This window comes from Lampris incognitus, chromosome 2 (assembly GCF_029633865.1).
Source record: "Lampris incognitus isolate fLamInc1 chromosome 2, fLamInc1.hap2, whole genome shotgun sequence".
Lineage (NCBI taxonomy): Eukaryota > Metazoa > Chordata > Actinopteri > Lampriformes > Lampridae > Lampris > Lampris incognitus.
Window position 1 is genome coordinate 133,587,494 of NC_079212.1, and position 18,541 is coordinate 133,606,034.

At 41.0% G+C, this 18,541-nt stretch overlaps 2 protein-coding genes and 1 long non-coding RNA gene across 4 annotated transcripts in view; 2 read left to right on the forward strand and 1 right to left on the reverse strand.

Annotated features, from left to right (window-relative positions):
• LOC130108463 (RNA-binding protein Musashi homolog 1-like) overlaps nucleotides 1-10,869 on the forward strand; it is a 27,858-nt gene extending 16,989 nt beyond the window's left edge. Inside the window, exons 7-15 of one of the 2 annotated variants that reach the window (XM_056275396.1) lie at nucleotides 725-773; nucleotides 1,691-1,773; nucleotides 2,059-2,176; nucleotides 3,023-3,103; nucleotides 3,796-3,852; nucleotides 5,898-5,957; nucleotides 6,029-6,037; nucleotides 7,891-8,096; nucleotides 8,231-10,869. In XM_056275396.1, the coding sequence (XP_056131371.1) occupies nucleotides 725-773; nucleotides 1,691-1,773; nucleotides 2,059-2,176; nucleotides 3,023-3,103; nucleotides 3,796-3,852; nucleotides 5,898-5,957; nucleotides 6,029-6,037; nucleotides 7,891-8,096; nucleotides 8,231-8,272 (705 nt within the window). In that variant the 3' untranslated portion in view covers nucleotides 8,273-10,869. The remainder of the gene's footprint in view (nucleotides 1-724; nucleotides 774-1,690; nucleotides 1,774-2,058; nucleotides 2,177-3,022; nucleotides 3,104-3,795; nucleotides 3,853-5,897; nucleotides 5,958-6,028; nucleotides 6,038-7,890; nucleotides 8,097-8,230) is intronic. The other variant, XM_056275397.1, reaches the window with a different exon arrangement.
• On the reverse strand, nucleotides 9,776-18,541 carry LOC130108466 (uncharacterized). Its single transcript, XR_008809881.1, has 2 exons — nucleotides 18,414-18,541; nucleotides 9,776-10,232 (listed from the first exon to the last, which is right to left on the reverse strand). It is a non-coding gene; the product is annotated as an uncharacterized LOC130108466 (long non-coding RNA).
• LOC130108465 (transmembrane protein 233-like) lies at nucleotides 11,474-13,871 on the forward strand. The gene is made up of 3 exons (XM_056275398.1): nucleotides 11,474-11,910; nucleotides 12,919-13,053; nucleotides 13,152-13,871. The coding sequence occupies exons 1-3, from the start codon at nucleotides 11,722-11,724 to the stop codon at nucleotides 13,161-13,163; spliced, it is 336 nt and encodes a 111-aa protein (XP_056131373.1). The 5' UTR covers nucleotides 11,474-11,721; the 3' UTR covers nucleotides 13,164-13,871.

Here is an 18,541-nt window from a genome sequence, read left to right on the forward strand (position 1 = left end):
GCACCTCATTTTTCATCACCGTTTCCCCTGCCCTCTTTTTTTTGCCTCACAAGCTTTTTCTTTGTCTTTCTCCCCTCTATCTGTCATTCTATTCATGCAGAGGAGGGGGGCGAGCTCTTCTAATTGAAATTCTTTACAGGGTCTCCATGGGAATAGTAAACTTTGTGGAGAAGGAAAGAAAGACAGCGAGGGTGAACGAATGCAAGGAAGAAAGGGAGAGAGAGAACAGGACAGTTTGTGAAAAGCGAGCCCTTGCTTGTAGACAGAGGAGAGGGAAGGACAGAAAGAAAGGGAGGGGGGGAGGAGAGAGAGAGAGAGCAAAGAGTGGCAAAGAATGAAGAAGGGTGAATTTTTCCCTCAGCACTTGTAACGGGGAGCCTTCAGTCATTCTAATTCACACTGCTAGATTGGACCCTGTGTTTTCATACATCCCTCTCCTTTCATCACTCTCTTCCTCTCTCTCCCACTCCCCTTTCATTCTCTCCTTTTTCTTGTCTCCCTCCTTTGTCACCTGTCACCCCTCCCTCTCCCTTCCTCCATCTGTTTTCCCCACTTTTGCTCCTAAGGAGGGACAATGGAGCCCCATGCTGTGTAATGATGTGTCTGTGTGCGCGTGCTTGTTTTTCTTTTTGTGCATGCGCACATGCTTGTTGCGCGTGCACGTGTGTGTGTGTTAATGTGTTAACTCGTTGAAGTTCATCTATTCGTTGCTTTGTTCTCACAGGTTGATGATGCCATGCTCATGTTTGACAAAACGACCAACAGACACAGAGGTGAGGTATTGAAAATGATGTGCTGTCACACACACACACACACACACCCTGCATACTCTCGCAAATGTATACTAAACATGGTAACACAGTAGATGCGGCACCCAGAAGTTTGTCTCCAGAGCTGGTCGGACGTTAACAGATATTTGACCGTTCTGATATCAAAATTTAGGTTGCAGTGTGAAACCTGTGAAGATTTTGTCTGCCCCGAAAGTCATCGAAATGGGGACCTCCAAGAAAATATGGTTTAAATTTTTAGAGACTACACCCCGCTTCATCTCTTCTTTAGTCTCCCTCGCCCCGTCTTCTTCTCTGTCCTTTCTCAGAGAATCAGAATTACAGTGCCAGTCAAGGATAGGTACGGGCAGGGTTTAGAGAGGAGTCGGTATAAGTGAGTGTAAAAGTGTAATCTGAGAAGGGATTGGGAAAGTGGGTGCGATAATTAGTCACATGGCTTGATATGGACTCTGCGACAGCAGTTGCTCAGTGTCGATGCCTTGTGTGCAGCAAACTGACAGATGGGGCGTGCAAGGCTCCTCTGATCTCTTCAGGTCCTTGTGTCACGGAGGACTGGCAAATGGAGGAAGGGCACAGGGGATGGGGAACCATTTGTGTGTCAGAATTTCAGTCAACCCTTTTTCCATTAGCTGTCCATCCTATCAGCCTGTACATTCGAGTGTTACCCAGCATGGGTAAAAATGTCACTTCACGCTCATCCATTCATACCTCTGACCTTTAGGGTGAACCGGCTGCACTTGGCTTGAACTCTGTAAAAAAGATGCTGGTTGTCTTGCACGCTACTGATGCACTTGTAATAATCCTCGAGACCATGCAAGGTTGTTACGTAAGAAAACATCTGTATTTTAATTGACACTGTCATCTGAACTGTTCCAATAACAGTATTTTCCTCTCTCCTCCAGGCTTTGGCTTTGTTACCTTTGAGAATGAAGATGTCGTGGAGAAAGTGTGCGAAATTCACTTCCATGACATCAACAACAAAATGGTAAAATAAATACAGTGGGTTGTAAATTCAAAGGCCAACAGTGGTTTGGGTTTAGGAGTTGCATTTCCATCCGTGGGCACGTTGTTTTCATGTTTGTTTCAGTGTTTCAATTGTAAGCAATAGTCACAATAGAATATCAAGATTTATGCTTGAGCTGCATTTCTGGGTTTTCTGCCAGGGGTAATTATGCGAGATTGCAGCAATGAATAGTTATGGGAGGTTGGTTATTGCAACTTTGCGACTGAATTAATCTTTATAAATGATTAAATGTACTGAACTCCCTAGGTTGAATGTAAGAAAGCCCAACCTAAGGAAGTGATGTCACCAACGGGTTCAGCCAGAGGCCGTTCCAGGGTGATGCCCTATGGCATGGATGCCTTTATGCTGGGAATCGGCATGCTAGGTAAGATCCAAGTGTGTATGAAGCTGGGACCATGATATTCCACGATATAACCAAACAGGCCCCTTTAAGTCAAGTCAATTTTATTTGTATAGCCCAATATCACAAATACAAATTTGCCTCAGTGGGCTTAACAGCAACACAACATTCTGTCCTTAGACCCTCTCATCGGATAAGGAACAACTCCCTAAACTCCTTTAAGTGCCTTATTCATAAGCACCACTGATTCAATTTATGAACATGCGCCAAGGCTCAATAATCGAGAGGATTATTGACATTTAAGTGAAATTTTGTAAAGTAGAGCAAAGTGGATGAAAGTTTAATTCACTGTCATCGGATTGCTTTGCACATTCTGAAGTTTATTTTGGGGAGGAGGTAGCGCCACTTCAATGTTGCTGAATCCACCTCCATACTTCTCACGAAGGCCCCATGCTATTCGTGGTAAAAATTGATAATAACTAACAATAATAACTGGAGGAGTCCAATATCCAGAGTTTACTGGTTAAAAGTCGATAGGCCTATACACTTAACCGGGGAGTAAATGTTATGAATAATGCTCTTTTGTTCACATGGTGGTCCACTACGTGGAGATGTTCGACTTATCGGTGGCTGTTTGTCACCCTCTGCTGGACGTTTGCATCCATTCCTCTCATTGGACATTAATATATCAGTATACTTAGAGGTGGCTGCACGGGGTTGGTCCAACTTTGATATAATCATGAACGGTTAATCGATAATCCAGTTTATTAGCTTTTCAACCGCAATTAAAGCAGGGAAATTGTCCTTTGAGGTGACTTTATGGGTTTACTGCATTTATCAAGGAGGGACTCGTTTCTTTCTCACCTACAGGGTATCCAGGTTTCCAGACTACTACCTACACCAGTCGCAGTTACTCTGGCATTGCTCCTGGCTATACTTATCAGTTCCCTGGTGAGTGCATGTGATTACTCCTAAGTCAGCATTTGTAGCTCCGCTGAAAGAAAATTGAGTGTACAGAAAAGAAGAAAATGTGTAAGGATGCTGTCTGTGGTATTTATTTGTTCAGCTTATCTCCAGTATTTATGTTTTCTGGAGCGTTGGTGGCGGTGTGAGCTACCTGCACATGCAATGCACATAAGACACATGCATGTAAATGGATTGGTGGACGGCAACACAAACACACACACATTATAAACTGGACTGACTCTATGGCTGCATGAAAATGTAAGAGTGACTTCTATTTGTCCTTCATCCTCTCTCTAAAGCCCATGTGTTAGCTAAGCTATTTTTTAATCTTTCCATATCTTTAAATGCCAAGCTGTTTTTTCCCCTCGAACACGGATTTCTTGGCTGTGTACTTCTTGCTCTTTTAGTCAATATTCATGTTTATTTCATAGTCCCATTGCCTTTCTTTGCTCAATTCTTATCCCAACTCTCTCCCTTTCCTTCTGTAGATTGTTATTCCTTCAGTATCGTGCGGTAGTATGCATTTCCTTGTGCTTTTGCAACCTTGGTAGTTTCTTGTGGCCAGGTGTACTTGTTTATGTGTGTGTGTTTGTGTTTGTGTGTACAGCTTTGTAACCTGGCCGGTGGACGGTTACTTTATTTTTAAAGCGCTCTCTCTTGACCTTCTCTGTTTCTAGAGTTCCATTTAGAGAGGACCCCCCTCCTGACTTCATCCCACCCCCCTGAGCTGGCAGGTCAGTGGTCCTCACTCCTCCAGGAGTGCCTCAGGATCAGTGTGGCCTCCTGGGTCTGGAGGCTGCATTTTCATTGTGTTGTTTGTCACAGTTTGACATCTGATTTAATGTTTGATTTTAACAGCTCAGAAAAGAATTGAGGTATTACTCAAGTTACATTTAATGGTTTTAATTGCATTGACAATCAACAGTCAGATACGCCAAAACATCATTGCGGTTTTTAAACAGCAGTGAAAAAGCCCTCTGAGATAAATGTGCGCAGTCCTGTGACTTACATATTACCCTTTTTACTCAAGCAAGCTTATCACCATGGGCCTTGAGCTACGAACAGCTACTACAACTGTCTTAACACTGCCGCCTAGTGGTAATGAGTTCTATTTGTGTTTTAACCTTGGAATAGCATCATCGTCTTTCTTAAAGGTATCCAGTACAGTTTTTGTATTTTTTCTTTATATCCAAAGTTTATATCCAGAGCACATTGTGTGTCAAGAAATGTGATGTTACAGTGTTTAACTATTTTCTTGCTTACTGCCATGATACTCGTCTGCTCTAAAATTCTGGAAATCTGCCTCTGAAAATCACCACATAGCCGAAAGTGGCGTAGAATTTATTTCATTTTTTGGCCTTACCCTGCTATTATTATAAAGGGCTTTGTACAATGCTAAACGATGCTACTGTAACCTATAGTCTATTTCTAAATTCCTCTTTGGAGCTTCTGAAGCAGCAGATACGCACCACTAACAGTAGGCTACTACTTTTCAGTTAATTAAGAAGTTGTCTGTTTCATTACATAATATTTATCTATTAAGTGTACACATGTCAAATAGATGGTCATCAAAAAACCCTCGACTGCTTAAAAGTGATTAACTGTAGTGATTTTGATTGTGTGTTCAGTGTTGACACGAGCCTGGATGGGAGTGGTAACTATATTCCACCGAGATAAAACTGGGTGCTTTAAGTCCTGGTGTGCTGGAAGGAAGGCGAAACAATTAATAGGGGGGGCTGTTTGCTCTATAGTGCCACTAGTGGTCAAAAGCTGTATTGTATACCTTCAGATATCGGATTTACTTATTGGGCAAACCTCAAGAAAATGTTCCTAAATTAGATTGCGCGGTTTCGAGCTTGCTGAAAGGAGGTGAAAGGTGGGTGATCCCAGCTGTTCACCTTGGGCCAAAATCCTTTTCCTTTCTTTGGCAGTTGCTTTGGAGTAGGTACCAGTTCAGAGTTTGACGATAACATTATGCCAGAAGGTAGAGCGTATCTGAAAATGAGATACCTTTACGTTTTCTTTGAATATTTTTGATATTCTCGCATATGGCCAAAAAAAAAGGTTAATAACTTGTCCTTGATCAGGTGATGTCATCTAGGTCAGTGTTTCTCAACCGGGGGTCCGCGGTGTAATTGCAAGGGGTCCGTGAAAATAAAATATCTTTAAAAAAAAGATCCTATGACATTTATAGAAATAGGATTATTTTACTCAAATGTGACTGAGACCTTTATCTACCTAAACTATAAAGGGTAACGGGACTTTTTTCTCTAATTACATCTGTTTCACAAGTGTAATTTATTGTATTTTAATAAGAGATCTCGCTCCCGTTTGCATTGTTAAAAGTTACTGCATAAAAATTCTGTTGTTACATATATCTGAAAGTTACTGAATACATATTCTGTTTTGTTACATATATCTGAAAGTTACTGAATACATATTCTGTTTTGTTACATATATCTGAAAGTTACTGCATAAGAATTCTGTTTTGTTAACTATATCTAAGTTACAACTGAAAGCTCTTATTTTTGCCCCAAAGAGTGAATAAATGCTATAATGCAATTTAAAATGCAGTTTCTACTGTTTCTATCAAATTGCAACCCCCCTCCCCCAAGATCAGGTGGAGGGGTCCTCAGGGTAGATCAAAAATATGCAGGGGGTCCAGGACCCCAAAAAGGTTGAGAACCACTGATCTAGGTGATGTCATTCTGGCCATGTTTTATTACACGTGATGACGTACTGATGTAAAGCACCAACTTGTTTCTTCTGTCCCCCCCAGCCATTCCTTTGACAGCATATGGACCAATGGCAGCAGCAGCAGCAGCCGCAGTAGTTAGAGGTGTGTGTATTTCTTTGTTTATTTCTGAGATAGTATGCTGCGTGTATGGCTGAGACAGAGACAGGGCAGAGGGACAGGATGCATATGTGTTTTGTATAGACAAGAAATAGTAAAAAGAAACACCAATGACACTTAAAAATACATTTTTTAAATATTTGTGTGGGGCGTCCAGGTTGCATAGCGGTCTATTCCGTTGCCTATCAACACGGGGATCGTTGGTTCGAATCCCCGCATTACCTTCGGCTTGGTCGGGTGTCCTTACAGACAAAATTGGCCGTGTCTGCAGGTGGGCAGCCGGATGTGGGTATGTGCCCTGGTCGCTGCACTAGCGCCTCCTCTGGTCGGTCAGGGTGCCTATTCGGGGGGGGGGGACTGGGGGGAATAGCGTGATCCTCCCATGCGCGCCGTCCCCCTGGCGAAACTCCTCACTGTCAGGTGAAAAGAAGCGGCTGGCGACTCCATATGTATCGGAGGGGGCATGTGGTAGTCTGCAGCCCTCCCCGGATTGGCAGAGGGGGTGGAGTAGTGACTGGGACGGCTCGGAAGAGTGGGATAAGTGGCTGGGTACAATTGGGGAGAAAAACGGGGCAAAAAAAAATAAATTGTGTGTACTTTGTGAAGTGCTAAGTGGGTAAGTGGGGACATATTGTAGGTCCTCCCTTCTTCAAAGGGCTATTTAAGGGTTAGGACTTGGGTTTAGGGTTAAGGTTAAAGTTAAGGTCAAGGTAGGGCCCTATGATTTCCGTGATATAGTGAATGGATGAAGAATGGAATGGAGACATGAACCACGGAAGTGCACAGAATTTGGAGATTTGGGGGAATATAACAAAATTTATGACCATATTAGGAATTGAAAATAATTTGTCCTTAGACTGTCGCTCTCCCTTGCAGAAACCTTGTCACACTTCTGTGTCAGTGTGCATGTGAGTGTATGCATCACAGTGTGCAAACGTCACTAAACTTACATGGGTTTGCTGTGTCGAACACACACAAAAAAAGGGTCAGACATCAGAGAAAATGACGTCAGGAAAAACTAGGAAACGCCGCCATTTGCTTTTATGATTGCACAAAGATAAAAAATATGATTGATACAAAATAAAACCAAGAAATAAAAAATGGGAAAAAACAAAACGAATTTCATTGGGTCGGTCCCGTTAGTCATGCAGTGCCGACGGTCAGTGTTGGGGAGTAACAGAATACATGTAACGGCGTTATGTATATCGAATACAAAATATGAGTAACTGTCTTCAAATACAGTTACAATTTAAATTTATGGTATTCAGAATACAGTTACATTCTTGAAATTAATGGATTACTTAACATTTTTTTTCTTTGGTGCCATTCTTATTTGAAGAGGATTGTGACACAAAATGCAGTAAAAGTGATAACTAAATGTTAGTTCAAGAGTAAAACAGTATGCTATATTTTCATCTTTGTCTTGAGGTTTTTCATTCTAACAGCTATGGAAATAAAGAAAAGGACATGGAAAAGTTCTCTTCTTTCTTTCTTTTTTTACCAGATTAAAAAAAATCATAGATCTTTTGTGTTTACATACTCTTCAAGCCCTTGATAATATATATTTAAGGTGACCCATATCAATTCAGCCAGTTGATACAATAGAAGAAACAGAATAATCTACTCAAGTAAGTAGTGTTGTGTGAACGCTTCATATACTGTTACACAAAATGTAAGAGAATATTAAAGTAATCCAAAGTATTTAGAATATGTTACTCACTTTGAGTAATCTAACGGAATATGTTACAAATTACATTTCATGACATGTATTCTGTAATCTGTAGCGGAATACATTTTAAAAGTAACCCTCCCAACACTGCCGACGGTTAAGATTAGTGGCTAGGGAATAAATCCTACTCACTGAGGCGCCCTGTAATAGACAAACCGTTTGTGTGTTTGTTTCCCTGAATTGTGTAAGCAAAGCCCGGTGTTCTCGAACCCATACCTTGCTTTACTTCACATCCTTCAGGCTCCACCCCTTCTCGTACAGCAGGCTTTCTGGGCACCAGCAGCCCCGGCCCATTGACTGAGCTGTATGCTGCAGCCAATCAGGACTCAGGAGTCAGTAGCTACATCAGTGCTGCCAGTCCCGCCCCCAGCACAGGATTTGGCCATGGTCTAGGGGTACGTCACACCCACATGAGAACCTACCCAACATGCTTGTATTTACACCAACACTAGAACATGAACGATATGTATACACAAACACTAGCGAGTCGTGGAATTCGCATTTATTGTTGTCGCCTTTTGTTTTCCAGGGCCCTCTGATTGCTACTGCTTTCACTAACGGCTACCACTGAGACGGCTCAGGTAACTGAACATGGGAGGAGTTCTCCTTTTGCTAATCAGCCAATCAAACTGCTGGGTGCCTGCCGACGGCACAATTTGATTGGTGACCATAGGCTCTGCCAGGATACTGACTCCCTGCGACTCCACTCACCGACTGAAGATCTTTTTAAAAACGTGATCTGTTTTGCTGTACTAATTTCACTTCGACATTATTTCCCCTTGTCTTTCCTGTTCTTTTCCCCCACCGTTAGACTGATAACTAGATTCCCGCTATCCCCCCCCCCCACATTTGCTGCAGCTTGGAAGAAAGAAAACTGCAAAAATCTCTGAGGAAATTTGTTGCGCTCATGACGAGCACACAGAGAACTCTCCTTTTACTTACTATTTTTAGTTTTCTATTTTATTATTTTATTTCATTTCGATGTTGTTTCGTTATGAAATCCTTTGAATCTGTTACCGAGGCGAGTAGAGGGAATTGAAATGATGCGTGAGGTTGGGTCATCTTTGTGTAGAAGGAACCTAACCCTTTTTTTTTTTATCAGAGGAAGAACAAGTTCAACGGGCAAATTCTTTTCTTAACTCAAGTTTCACAAGAAACCTGAAAAAAAAAACAAACAAACAACTAAAATGTATATTTTGGTAGTCTTTAAAAGCAAACCTTTGTAATATTGTTATTAATATTGACAGTAATGATGATGATAATCTGTAAGGTATTTTATTCTGTAATTGGTTTCAAAGCAATGTTTTTATGTCTTCCTGTAAGATATTGTACATAGACTTTTGGATGGGGGGGTACTGAACCAGTTGATTTGTCATTGGTTGGTCTGGAAAGGGTTAAAAGTACTGGCAGCAATTTAACTGGACATTATCAGTCAATAAGTTTGGTCATCTCACTATTTGTGTACATATGGTATATGTATACACACTATAGAACAGTCTCCATCTGCAAGTGGCCAACCTCGGCACTGAACAAAATTCATCAGGCATATATCTAGTCGCCAAAACTACAATGTCAGTCTTCTCACAAATTTATCACTTGTCATTATCCTGTCTCGGGAAAAAAAAAAAAAAAAAACAAAAATACAAAAAAAACTTGTACGACTTTGTTAACTTTCTGATCATATTGATGTCATGACGATCCATACTTCTTTACGCATTGCTGAAGCACAGTGAGCAATTAAATACCGAAGTCACATCACAAACTGTTTTCAACTTTCGACTTACATATATATATATATACCATCCCATCCTGTTGACTTAAAAAAAAAAGAAAAGAAAAAAAGGCAAGACGAAAGGAGTTTCGAGAGAGACGAAAGGAGGGGTTTATGGGATCTGGGGTTGACCTGGAGTACTGCTCTTTGGAATGGATTATATATATAAATATATTTTTGGGCAATTTCTTTCAGTTTTTTTTTGTGTTTTGTTTTATTTTTCTTGTTTTTCTTGTCATTCTCTTATGCTGTGTCAACAGCCGTGAAAACAAATGAAGGACATTCTCGGAGGAGCATTTTCTAAAAAAAAAAAAATCATCACGGCCTTGTTTTGTCCTTTTATTGCTATTGAAGGTGCATGAGCTTCCGTCTGAGCGTGTGTTGTGTGAATGTTTGTGCGCATACATCAAGATGTAATATGGAACTACTTATGGAAACGAAGGAGCATTTCGATTGCTGTTTTTTTTTTTCTTCCTTTTTTCCTTTTTCTTTTTTGGTACTGAAAAAGGCTGCCTGGTTCCGTTTTGGTCTTTGACCCCTTTTTCTCTGCCCTTGCTCCATTTTGCATTGAGTGGTTATGTACTATATGGTATGAGCGACGTTTGGGGTCCCTCTGGAGGTCACACTCATCTGTTTGATCACACCTTCACAGAGGGGTCGGGGGGGGAGGGAACCAAGAATGGAACTGGGTCTCCTCCGAGTCAGTTCTGTAGAGAGGTCCTCAGTGTTGATAACACTGCCTGGCAGGGTGAAGGAAATGCTGGAATAAAAAAAAAAAATCAAATATTTGAAGCAAACTACAATATAGATACAGGTTGCTTGTTTGTGTAACCCTGGTGCTGCAGCCTGTCAGGTCCTCTGCACGACTTGATGCAGATACAGGCGCAGGCGTAGGTTTTGACTGAACCAGGCAGATTTTGACATGACTTCCCGGCCTGGGCCACAAGTACCTCTCTCAGACTGTCTGGGACACCCACACTGTAACTACTGCTGGACACCAACACTGTAACTTTTTAACTTTCAATAAAGCAATAAGTTATTTTTTACCTTACAAATAATAATAATAATACTATTGTTGCTGATAAGAGAAAACATGTTGATAATTCTGCGGCATTAAGACTTATTTTCAGAAAAAAAAAGAAACTATATTTTTCTGTTTTCAGATCTTGTTCCCCTTGTACAGTGATTTTAGTGAACCTTTTTTTTTCCGTTTGTGTTGATGTCAGGAAAAGGGCCAATGCTTTGAACGGAGCTTGAAGCTCCGACTACGAGGTCTTGAACAGTCAAACTAAACTCTCATTTGGGTAGTTTCCTACCAAGCTTTATCACAATGATTTTTTTTTTCTCTGGAAATTCCAATTTTTAAATTCCTAATAAATTATTCTAAAGCCTTAGAAGGTGTTGATGAATTATTGTGTCTTATAGCACTGTTTTGTTGTTGTTGGTATGAGAACCTGGTAGCAGGCAGGTTCAAACTGGAATAATAGCTGCTAATGGACATGTTTATGCTGTTCAGCTTCAGTCAAAGTAATGTTCATTGGCTTTGTTCAGTCAAAGGTCACTTGCTCTGACATCTGAAATATTTTGTGGAGGGCGATGTGCCCACTGAAAGCCTGTAGACAGTAAAATGATGGCAAAAAGCAAACAGATTAACCCTGATCCTTCATCCTCCCTGCAATTATGTCTGACTTTCAACTGAATTTCCTTCCACTCGAACCAACAACCCGTGATGGAGACAATAAAAAGGAGAAGGCCTAGTTTCATGTATGGGCGGGACACTTTGAATACTGCTCAGCCATTGAAGAAGTAGTTTTCGTGTGTAACGATGTTGTGTATTTCTGCAAGGTGCCAGCACTTGCCAACATAGTCCGATCCCCAACACCTCTTCCCGAGGCATAAGCCTGGACTGAGGCCAAAGGGTTAGTGATCTCCTCCCCTCTCACACCTCTCCCTCGCTCTCTCTTCCCCTCGGGTAGTTTTCTCTACTGAAGCAGAGGAGATCATACTCTGGAGGAGGATTTCAGCCAACAAAACAAATCTCTCACCCACCGCCATCAACCTCTTGCTAGCACTAGCAGATCCTTGAGTCCGACTGGTCTGGCTCATCTTTTCCCCTTCGGGTTAACCAATTTCTTAAAATGTTTTTTCCTGAAGCCTTTTCTTTTGGATTTCTTCATCATCCTTTCATATCCTTGTTGGTGTTTCTTTGACTTTATTTCCTCCTCTGTGTTTTGTTTTGCCCGGGAAGAATGATGGCTCTTAAAGTGCTTCATCCAGACGTGAAGAGTTCCCTGAACGGAGGTTCATTTTTTAGCTTAAACTCTATCGAGGGCCACGGACCCCCTCCTCCACTCCGTAGCTATCTTTTTTTGACCATTTTCACCTGTTTTTGTCCTGCATATCCCATCAATATTGTAGCCCTTGTCTTCTCTATCATGGTAAGTATTGAAAACCATCTAAAAGAAAAAAACAAGTTTGTTTGTGACCATTATCAGTAAAATACACTACATGGGGGATGCGACTGCATGGTAAAACAACTACAAAAATGTCCAAGCTATAATCATTTTTTCTTGACATGACAATAACAATAATAACAATAAATTAAACAAATGTTGGGTCTATTGTATCCCTCAACTTAGTCCCTCCAGTGGTCTATCACAGAAGTTTTGTCAAGGTTCGAAAGAAATGTCTGACTTCTTACCATCTAGAGGAATGTACTGTCATATATATATATATATATATATATATATATGCGTGTGTGTGTGCGTGTATGGAGAGAGATTGTCATAGAGTGGAGATAAACTACTCTGTTCGTGGAGTTTAGTATGTCATGTGACAGAGTTCTGAGGTGTTGACTTGAGGGGAGGTGGGGTCTTAAGTGTGGATGCACTCGACACTAAGATGTAACCCAGTCACCTGCACCTGCTCTGCCCATCAAGCAGACTCATCTAATTTTCCACTTAAGAAAATTGAACAAAAACAATGCATGTTACACATTTGCGCCATACATGTAAACAGCCAGTGAGGGGTTTAACTACAAACCAGCACGTTAGCACTGTACTGAATGACCTCACCTAAATACCCACATTTCGGATGTGCAGAGTAATGCCGTTTTTCCTTCAAAATGTTGTACTGCCGACGAAGACGCACCATCCAACGACTTTTACTTCTCACCTGGAGTGTTGATTTTGGAATAATGCTTGGCAATCAAATCTTTCAGAAAACAACAGCCTATACTTTTAACTGTAAATTGTTCTAAATAATTGATCTGCAAATCCTGGACTTAAGCCTGGTAATTCTGGTTTTGAAATTTTGGGACTTGGCAAAGTTAAACGCATGCTGAACTGTTTGTTAGTGTCAAACGCAGCAAGATAGTATCTAAATGACAAGGACAGCTTATAACACAGCAGGCATAAAGAATAAAGAGACTTTTCTGGTTTTCCCAGTCCAGGAACAGCTACGAGCTTGGGGACTATGAAGGGTCCAAACGACTGGGAAGAAACGCTCTCTATGTTGCCATCGCTTCCATCATCATTGGCCTCCTCATCATCGCCATCCTCTGCATTGTTCATTTTACCACTGTAAGACATCGTCCTAAGTGAACATTTCAAGTAGATATCAGCTGGTTTTCCTTTGATGCAAGAATCCTTTGTGTAATATAGTTTTCTTTCCATTCTAGATGGACTTTTGATATTATGGAACTGGAGAAAGGGGTGGAAAGAAAATGAGGGACTCAACAGTCTGGTGAGCTCTGGACTGGCTGAAACCAAGCAGCTCATAAACTTGTCAATCCATGAGAGGAATCCACATTCAGCAGGGCCCGCGTTTACTTGATATGCTCATCACAGGGCCCCTGCTCTCACTTTTTCTATTCTTCTTTCAAAGGAATTTAGGTGAAACACTTATCCAGACTGACTTACAATGAGTGAGCAGGTAGTGGTTGAGTGGCCTTCTGTAAGGACACTTGAACAGGACAAAAGACGTCATGGAAGCTGAATCCAGGGTATTTATTACGGGACTGTCTCTCACTACTGCAGCACCCTGCCTCTTATTCAAATGGAGTCCTCAAGGAGTAAGTTTATGAATCATGTTTGCTTATTTACCATCAAAATTAATTATAAGAAAAAAAAATATATGTTTCGGCAATGTCTCAAATGCAAAGGTAGGTTCCTACTAAGTTGTAGGGAAACCATCTACAGTTGGATATGCTTAAACATGCACACATAGAAATAAGGAGTGTGACTTTACATCTTGCTGGGGACTCCCTGGAATTCCATTGCTCTATTTAAGACTTTTCATAACATAATCAATATTTTGTAACATAAGATGTGAATTTATATATGTAATATCAGTTATTACGTTGCGTCTGTCTGGGAAAACAGTAATAAAATTATATTGGTTTTCCTGGGACTCTCTGAACTGGTTCTCATCTTTTCTCTCAAACATTTTTTTTTCAGACTCTAGCAGTAGTTGTCTTTTCTACATTATTGGCCTCAAAGCACAAGGAGACTAGGACTCTTGGGCCTGGACCTTGACTATTTACCACACACAAAGCAAACTCTTCAAAATAATGAACAAATACCATACACAATGGACATGACAACAATATCAGTCAGGAACAGTATCAGTCATATGTACAGTCTGTGACATAGTCTCACACAGCTCATACCATGCTACAGTACTAACACAGTATACTAAAATTCCTTTGGACTGTGGGAAAAACTGAAAAAAATACCCTACGGGCTGAAAATTCAGATTTGATTGGCTGATCAAATGGTCAGTTCAGAACTATGCTCTCATTCATTCTCCTAGAGACACCCTGGAGAAGAATATTCTAATTGGTATAATTTTTTTCCATTTAAAAAATATTCTGATTGGTTGAAATTTTCCTTTGCCACAATTAACCACTAAAAAGGGAATTGCAGGTATAGTATATCACAAATAAATAAGACAATCTGAGGTAAGGAGTTATTGAAAAGGATTCTTTCCCTGAGGATTTACAGGACCTTCTGTGATGGTCCCGAAGGGCCAGACAGTTTGTGTTGTGTAAAAGATTTTTAAAGCTACGGCTATGATACTTAGCTACTATGTCTCCCAGTTACACTAAACGCAATTGCTGCAGTTACACCAAATTAGGTTGGTGATATTATGTGAATGTCCAGTCAATGCCCAGGCTTGGACACCCGCCCAAGATTGTCTCAGTTAAAAACAGGAATGGCAAAGGTTGACATCAAGTGCACAGCACTCAACTGACTGATCCTAAGTCTCGCACCGTTTCTCCTGATGCTCCAATCACAGCTGAGCAACCGCTGCAAGCCACCATAACCTCAGTCAACTTTCCTGCACTGTTTGCCTTGTTTGTAGTTTATTGAGGACACAGTTGATCTAAGATGGTTAAAAGATATGCCAGAGAAACATGTAAGGTGACAACTTTTATCCCAAATGAATTGATGACATTGTTTTCCGGGTTTTACTGTTGTTGTTTTTTTTTAAATTTCAATTCCAAAAGTGAAAACAAATTTGTAGGATGACAGAATGGTGGTGATCAGACCCAACTGCTGTTACAGCCATGTTTTATGGGGCTATTCAGCACTCAGCACTCAAAAGTTAGATTGTAGAAAAGTGAAGAATAACCTAATGTTTGACTACTTTTTGCATAAATTAGCTTTTCTACTTCGTCAATAGCTCACCGGACTGTGCAAGGTTTTGTACCAGCGCAGGTTGTAGCAGTCCAAGATTCATCCTGGGCATCAGACACAGAGCAGATTGCTATTCTAAAAGAGAAATCTCTTTTCAAATACCTAATTAGCAATAGGCAATTCTACCCAGCAGTACAGGAGCAATGCTGATTTATCTTCAGCCTCAACTGACGACTGATGAAGATTTTCTGTTTTTTGTTATGAGCAGAATGACTTAGCCTCAATTTTTTCTCTTAGTTTTGCCAAAGTTTTTGTGTTTGATTCACATATTTTACATCTTGTAAATATCCTCCATATGTAGTTACTGGCATCATCATGTTTTCTACATTCATATTGTCATTTGGTAGCACCACCTGCAAACACAATACTAATGCACATTCTGGCTGAAAATTCTTGATGTTTTTAGGTAAATGAGATGTCAACAGACAAATTACAATCATCTATTCAGTGGTGTTTCTGGCACGGAAAGCCTGGTGGGGCACAATAAAGTCTGTATGGGCAGCATCCGACTCGTTAGTGAAACTACACACAAACCTACTTCCTCAATTAATCCAAACACAAACACACCTTATCAATGAATGGAATCACAAACGCACACATTAACATAATGCGGTGCAGGAGTTAGCAAAGTGGGGACAGGGATATGAGTGACATCAACAATAATGGCATTTGATCTCACACAGCTGGTATATTAGCTTGTATATAGCATTGCATTACAAATCCAAAGTTATCAAGCAGTATACGATCACTGTGGTCTGCAACTACAACACATCCAAAGCAACAATTCAGAGCAGGGAAACCCATTGCATTCCGGGCTATAATCTACAGCCAAATTAACATGCTTTGTAATGATGTTCATTGCTTGAAAAGAAAAGATGCATGACGATCTTTCATTGACAATAATTTTCTATCGAAGTCCAGCAATCCATGAACGAATTCCCTTTCAACTGATAGCATAGCAAGTGCATTTAAACTTTGTTGCCCCATGGTGTTGGGTGAAAATGTCTTAATCCTTTTCAACATTGAAAAGTTTCTCTGCACGCTAATACCATAACGATGTTAACTAAACGTCTTGACGTATACACTGTTGCCGGGTCAAGGGTTCGTGGCTCAGGTCTATGGAGAGAGAGACGACCTGTGAGTCGGGTTTTAATTGTGATGTGTATGGCGTGGCTGTGGCCGACAACAGCCTTGAATAAAGCATCGCTCAGCTTTGAAGTGTGCTTTTTTAATAGCGGCGAATGCTACAATATAATCACATCGCTCCAATTTCAGTAATTTCTCAAAGGCTACCAATAAGAATTTGAATTGATTCTTTTTTAAATCTTACCTTTCACTTTTAAAACATTGTTGAGTCTGGCCTCAAGCTGTATTGCAGACCAAGGGCCCATTCTTACTGTAAGAAATTGTAGGTCTGGGGCAAAAGGGGACAGACCTTTCATCATCAGTGATCTAAGACTGTGACCAACTTGAGAAACTTAAGGGTGTACTCACACTAGGCGATCCGTACTGTGCCTGAGCATGTTTGACCCCCCCAAGTCCAGTTTGTTTGACTAGTGTGATTGCTCCGCACCGTGCCCTGGTCCGCTTGAAAAGGTGGGCTCCAGCGTGGTTCAGTTGGACTCCGGCACGGTATGCATGTAGTGTGATCGCTAATCGTGCCCGGGCATGAAAGTCGAACGCTATGATATCCATTATGCGACTGTCCCATTTTTAAAAAAAAGTTTGGTCTTGAATGCTGAATAAAACCCCAAATATATGGTGTTTTCAAACACTAGGAAGTTAGAGTTAAATCGGAGCATTGTTACTACTCAAGGTAAACAAATTGAGGCCGTCTCCACCTACAAATATTTGGGATTTTTAATTGATGACAACCTCTGTTTTAAGCCCCATATACAGAGTCTTGTGAAAAAGTTGAAACTGAAGTTAGGTTATTTTAGGAACAGGTCTTGTTTTTCTCTCGATGTCAAGCGAAGACTGGTTGAAGCAACATTCTTGCCTTTTCTTGACTATGGTGACTTACTGTACATGGACGCATCAGCCCATTGTCTCCATATGTTAGACATTGTATATCATGGAGCATTACGGTTTGTTACAAACTGTAGAGCCCTCACTCATCACTGTACCCTTTACTCCAAAGTCAATTGGCCTACTCTATCAACACGGCGACTTAGTCACTGGTGCTTTTATCTATAAGGCCATTCTGGGTACCCTCCCCTGTTATTTATCTATCTTTCTGTCCATAAAACATGGCACTTATGGGTTACAGTCTCAGGACACCTTGCAAATGATTGTTCCTAAAGTTCGGACTGAGCTGGGCAAGAAGGCCTTCATGATTTCTGCACCATCTGCCTGGAATAGCCTGCAGAATAGACAAACTCCAGGACTTGGTTACTCTAGCCGAATTTAAAGGTATGGTTAAGTCTATGGAATCTGTGTCTATTGGAAATTGTAAATGTTTCAATTGATAACAGGTTTGTATCTTTTCCCTTACTTTTTATGCTATTTTGCACTTTGAGCTATTCTGTTGTCTTCATGCGAGTGTGTGCCGAAACTGATGTACTGCTGCCATTCTTGGCTAGGTCTCTCTTGTAAAAGAGATTTTAATGTCAATGGGACTAACGTGGAAAAAAAAACACGCCGGGCTGCGTAGTGGTCTATTCCGTTGCTTAACAACACGGGGGTCGGCGGTTCGAATCCCGGTGTTACCTCCGTCTTGGTCGGACATCTCTACTGACACAATTGGCCGTGTCTGCAGGTGGGAAGCCGGATGTGAAGAGTAGGGTAATTGGCCAAGTACAATTGTGGAGAAAAAGGGGGGAAAAACATGGCGCCAAAGGGATCACTTTGGTCTACCACAGAGGTGCAGTGTTTGCTGGAAATTTGGGCGGACGAGAGTATACAGGAAAAACTGGATAAAACACAGAAAACGGCAATATAGCTGGTAAAAGTCGCGACTATCTTCACGCTCGTGGATACAACAGAACCACTGAACCATGTCGCGACAAGCTGAAAAGTAAGGACTGTGTTTCAGTCATTATACTAAGGGACAGAACAATATTTTGTGTCAAATTACAGTAGCCTAATCACAATAATGTTAGCTAATGTTTACCGGTTAGGGCTACTACTTGTGTGTGCACTACCGTCATAATTACAACAAACATATTATATTACTACTGTTATATAGTACACTTTTCAATTCATTCGAGAACACTTGGGTTGATAGCGGGTCTGGTTCTCACCTTGTCGATGGACGTGAGTTGTAGTCGGCGAGTAAAACGGCAAATTCCTCCGTCGACGTCGGGTGCCTCCGTAAAAATCTTCTTCTGCGTGCAGCACGATTTATTGAAAATCGCTGCGTTGCATAATT